Below are 3736 nucleotides of genomic sequence, written 5' to 3'. Positions count from 1 at the left end.
AAAATTATCGACCAATGATTTAACAAGTAAGTAAAATTAACTTAATTGACTTCTCAATTATTATATAGGAGGATATGATTGTTTTTGGAGAAATTCTTGGGTTCACCCCTAAAAGGACTTGAAGTAAAGAGTGAAACTGTAAAGTAAGGACTTAGAAGTCAAGCGCTTTTTAGATTGTTTGCTAACAGATGGTTCCCAAAGGAACATGGTGAAGTCATCAGAACCTGAGACTAATATTTCAGGGGAATCCCCTTTTGCTTGGTTGTATCTTTCAAGCGCCTTTTACCAAGAGAGAGAGAGAGAGAGAGAGATCAGAATCAGGGTATAAGGAAGAGATTGATCTCAAGAGTAGAGTGGAGTGGAGTGAGAAGGTTTACCTTTTTCATTTCTTCATTTGGAGGATATTGTCTTCCAGTGTGGTCAAAAGCTCCTGTTCTAAGAACATACTCTGCTCAATGCAAGAGAGTTAACCCAATGCCCATGCCCCTAAAGTAAACAGAAGAAGCAGAACATGAAATAAACACAATATAGTACTGTAATCACATTGGTAATGTGCATAAGGTCTCTAGCGATAGTAGGCATTAAAGGAATGCATCTGACACCTATGCAGACGGCAGAATAACAATGATGAGAACTAATTCCAAATAGATCTAAAAGTTTACCTTCAACTCACGAATGAGCTTCCCCTGTACATTACATTACATCACATATTAGAAACATACCCTGTATAGATAATTCCGTCTCCGCCCCACTTGACACAAGTCACAGCAAGTGTATGTCCACTGAGACAAATCAAAGATTTCTTCAGTGTAACATCCCAAATCCTTGCATCCCCATCTTTGCTAGAAGTTACAAATCGACGGCATGGAGAACTAAGGTGGACTGGTTCCCACGAGATACCAGTGATCCATTTCTTGCGACCCTAAAAACAACGTAAAGATCAAATGTTAATAATTAGTAACAAACCAAAACAACGTATGCACATTAATAACTAAAGAAGACATTACTGTGAGTGGATTTCCGTCTAGCTCTCCTTTCTTTGGATTCCAACAACAGAGTTCACCTGACTTACTACCACTCACGAGATGCTTACCATCCGGAGACCAAGCAATTGAGAGAACCCAATTCTTGTGTCCTGAAATGATTAGAGGAGGAGGTTAGGATGCACTATTATGACGCATCTAAAGGAAGATGGTGAGGAAGTTTTCGAACCTTTGCAAGTAAACAAAGGAGTTTCAGTGTTGAGATCCCAAAGCCTGACAGTAGTATCACCTGAGACACTTGCTAACTGCTTACCGTCAGGACTAAACGAAACACATAGAACAGCTTCCGCGTGACCTATAAGTTAAAACAAATTAACACACAGTTATATCTCTTAACTGATAACAATTAATGAGACTAAAAGAAGAAAAAAAAAAACAGAACAAGAAGTATGATGAGACATACCAGCAATTGTTTGTGAGCAACGGTTAACCGGACGAATACGGAACACAGCTTGTTGTTGCTAAACAATCGTCAAAACCTTCTCCACAGACACTGAAACACACACACATGTTTGATCGGAAAACGGTGATAAAGAGATGTGGGTTTAACAAAGACGTTTTATTATGGTCGGAAAAGACGTTCAGTCGGTTACAAGAGAAGTAAAGAGAATGCGACAGAAGAGAAGCCGGCAACTCGATGAGTTACCGGAAAAGTACAGATACCGGCAAGATGAAGCAAAGGTGAAAACCCTAATCTAGCCGCCAAGTGTTAGTCAGATGATTTCGGATCCTCTTCTCGTTTCTCTTCCTTCTCCTTATATAGCCCTCTGATGTGTCGTTCTTGACCTAGCTTAAGTCGTCTTCGTGGGCCTTCCTTATTGGGCCGAGAGGCCCGCATTCGTCCGAGCGGTCGCCGAGCTGTGTGCCTCTTAGTCGGCGTCGCTCGACTCGAGATACTGTAGAGGCAAGCCGAGTAATCAACCGGTTTAAGCCGACTCTTCGAGCCATCGCTTTCCTTGGTCTGGGCCAGGCCTTCTATTCCTTGGGCCTTGTGGGATGATTAAATCCATCCTCTACAGTAAGTCCCCCCAGTCCATCAGTGAGCGAAGAGTCGACAAGCTCATGATGGATTCTGGAACTCGAAGGTTCAAAGGAACAGAAGTCCTGTCGGGAGATCGAAATGATAGGTCGATGAGTCGCGGGGAAGGCTGCGGCAATGCCTTCTCTCGGAGTCGTTGAGTCGCAGGCTCCCAGATTTTGATCGGTAAATCCTGGCTAATTTACCGGTTTAACCGATCTTAGGATAACCGTTTGGTTAATTAAGATAAGAAGCCGGAAAGTCGCGGGAGTCGATGGGGTTTTTGGGGGAAACTCGAGGCCCGTTTAGGCCCATTTAGGCTTAATTATGATACCTCGAATCTTTCCCCCTTTTTCCCTTCATGAGTATCTCGGGGAGTTGAAACGCGGCGAGGGTCTGCTGGGTATTTAGGGGGAATTTTGAGGCCCATTCAGGCCCGAATAGACCTAATGATGATGCCTCGAACTCCTCCCTCTCTTCTCCTTATAAATATGCGGATCCCCTTTCATTTCTTTAAGTTTCCTCCGCGAGCAAAGGTACTTTCTCTCTCCTTCCTTTATCTCTCTAAGTGTTGTAGCCTTCGTTCGACGCGATCTTCACTATGTCATCGGTTCCGAGATTATCGAGGCAACAGAAAGGAAAATCGGTTGCAGCGACGTCGACGCCGGCAAGGAATCCCGACGGAGGTCGTCTCGGGGATCTTGAATCTACCCACCATGCGGCGATGATGGATACCGCCAATTTGTCTCGTTCCCAAAGGCTCCTGGTCGCAGATGCTACGAGGCTTGCGAGGGAAGGGAATGAGAACGTCGCTGTTAGAGACGCGACGGAGTGCGCGAGAGACGGGCAGAGCGGGGCGATGCCTGTCGACTCGGTTACTTTGAGGGCTCGCCCTATGGAGGGCGATCCTCCTGAAAATGACGATCCCGAAGCTGAGTTAGTCCCGACGACCTTCTATCCCGACGGGATTTTCGAGGAGCTTCCGAGGCTTCTACCCGACCTGCTTCGCCCTGCCTTCGTGGCTGGTCAAGACTGGGAGGGCGTAGAAGAGACTAAATCGACCCCGAGGAGTGTGAAGAAGATTCTTCGATCCAAGGGCGCTACAGGCGTAACCTTCCTTATCCCTACGAAGGAGCAGAGACCTTGGTCTCCTCCGATCGGATATCAGACGGTATATGAGTCTTACTTCCAGGAGGACACTCGCTGTTGGTTCCCGATCCCGCGATTAATCACTGCGTACGCTAGGCGGCGAGACATCGCGATTAGCCAACTATTGAATGGCTCGCTGCGACTGGCCGTCACCTTATCGGTTTTAGCGGAACAGATCGATATGCCGATGAGCGTCAGATCTTTCGAGGAGATGACCTCGATAACCGACATGAAGGACGGGACCTACTCGGTGAAGATGCGACCAAACTGTAACGTATGCGCCGGTCATCCGAACAAGACGCAGAATTGGCAGCGCTCTTACTTCTTTCTTAAATCCGACGACTCGGCTTTCGAGGAGCCTCCTCAGGAGGACTATCGGGTTCTTTGGAACCGTTCCTGTGGTAGAGTATCTTGTCGCGAACTGCGTCTGACTTTGTTGTTCTTAATGAGACTCTCCTTTTCTTTTGTTTGCAGTTGGCCATCCTACGTCTTCCGTCTATCCCGAGGATTTCCTGAAAAGCGTTCA

General features: G+C 46.3%; 1 protein-coding gene across 1 annotated transcript; it reads right to left on the bottom strand.

Moving 5' to 3' along the window:
- Positions 1-565: 565 nt before the first annotated feature.
- Positions 566-2491, bottom strand: LOC103846084 (notchless protein homolog). Its single transcript, XM_033282889.1, has 6 exons — positions 2396-2491; positions 1447-1504; positions 1213-1338; positions 1008-1135; positions 723-922; positions 566-602 (listed from the first exon to the last, which is right to left on the bottom strand). The coding sequence occupies exons 1-6, from the start codon at positions 2489-2491 to the stop codon at positions 566-568; spliced, it is 645 nt and encodes a 214-aa protein (XP_033138780.1).
- Between the last annotated feature and the right edge of the window lie 1245 nt (positions 2492-3736).

The sequence above is a fragment of the Brassica rapa genome, chromosome A10 (assembly GCF_000309985.2).
Source record: "Brassica rapa cultivar Chiifu-401-42 chromosome A10, CAAS_Brap_v3.01, whole genome shotgun sequence".
NCBI classification, from domain to species: Eukaryota; Viridiplantae; Streptophyta; class Magnoliopsida; order Brassicales; family Brassicaceae; genus Brassica; species Brassica rapa.
This window is presented reverse-complemented; position numbering and strand designations above follow the sequence as displayed.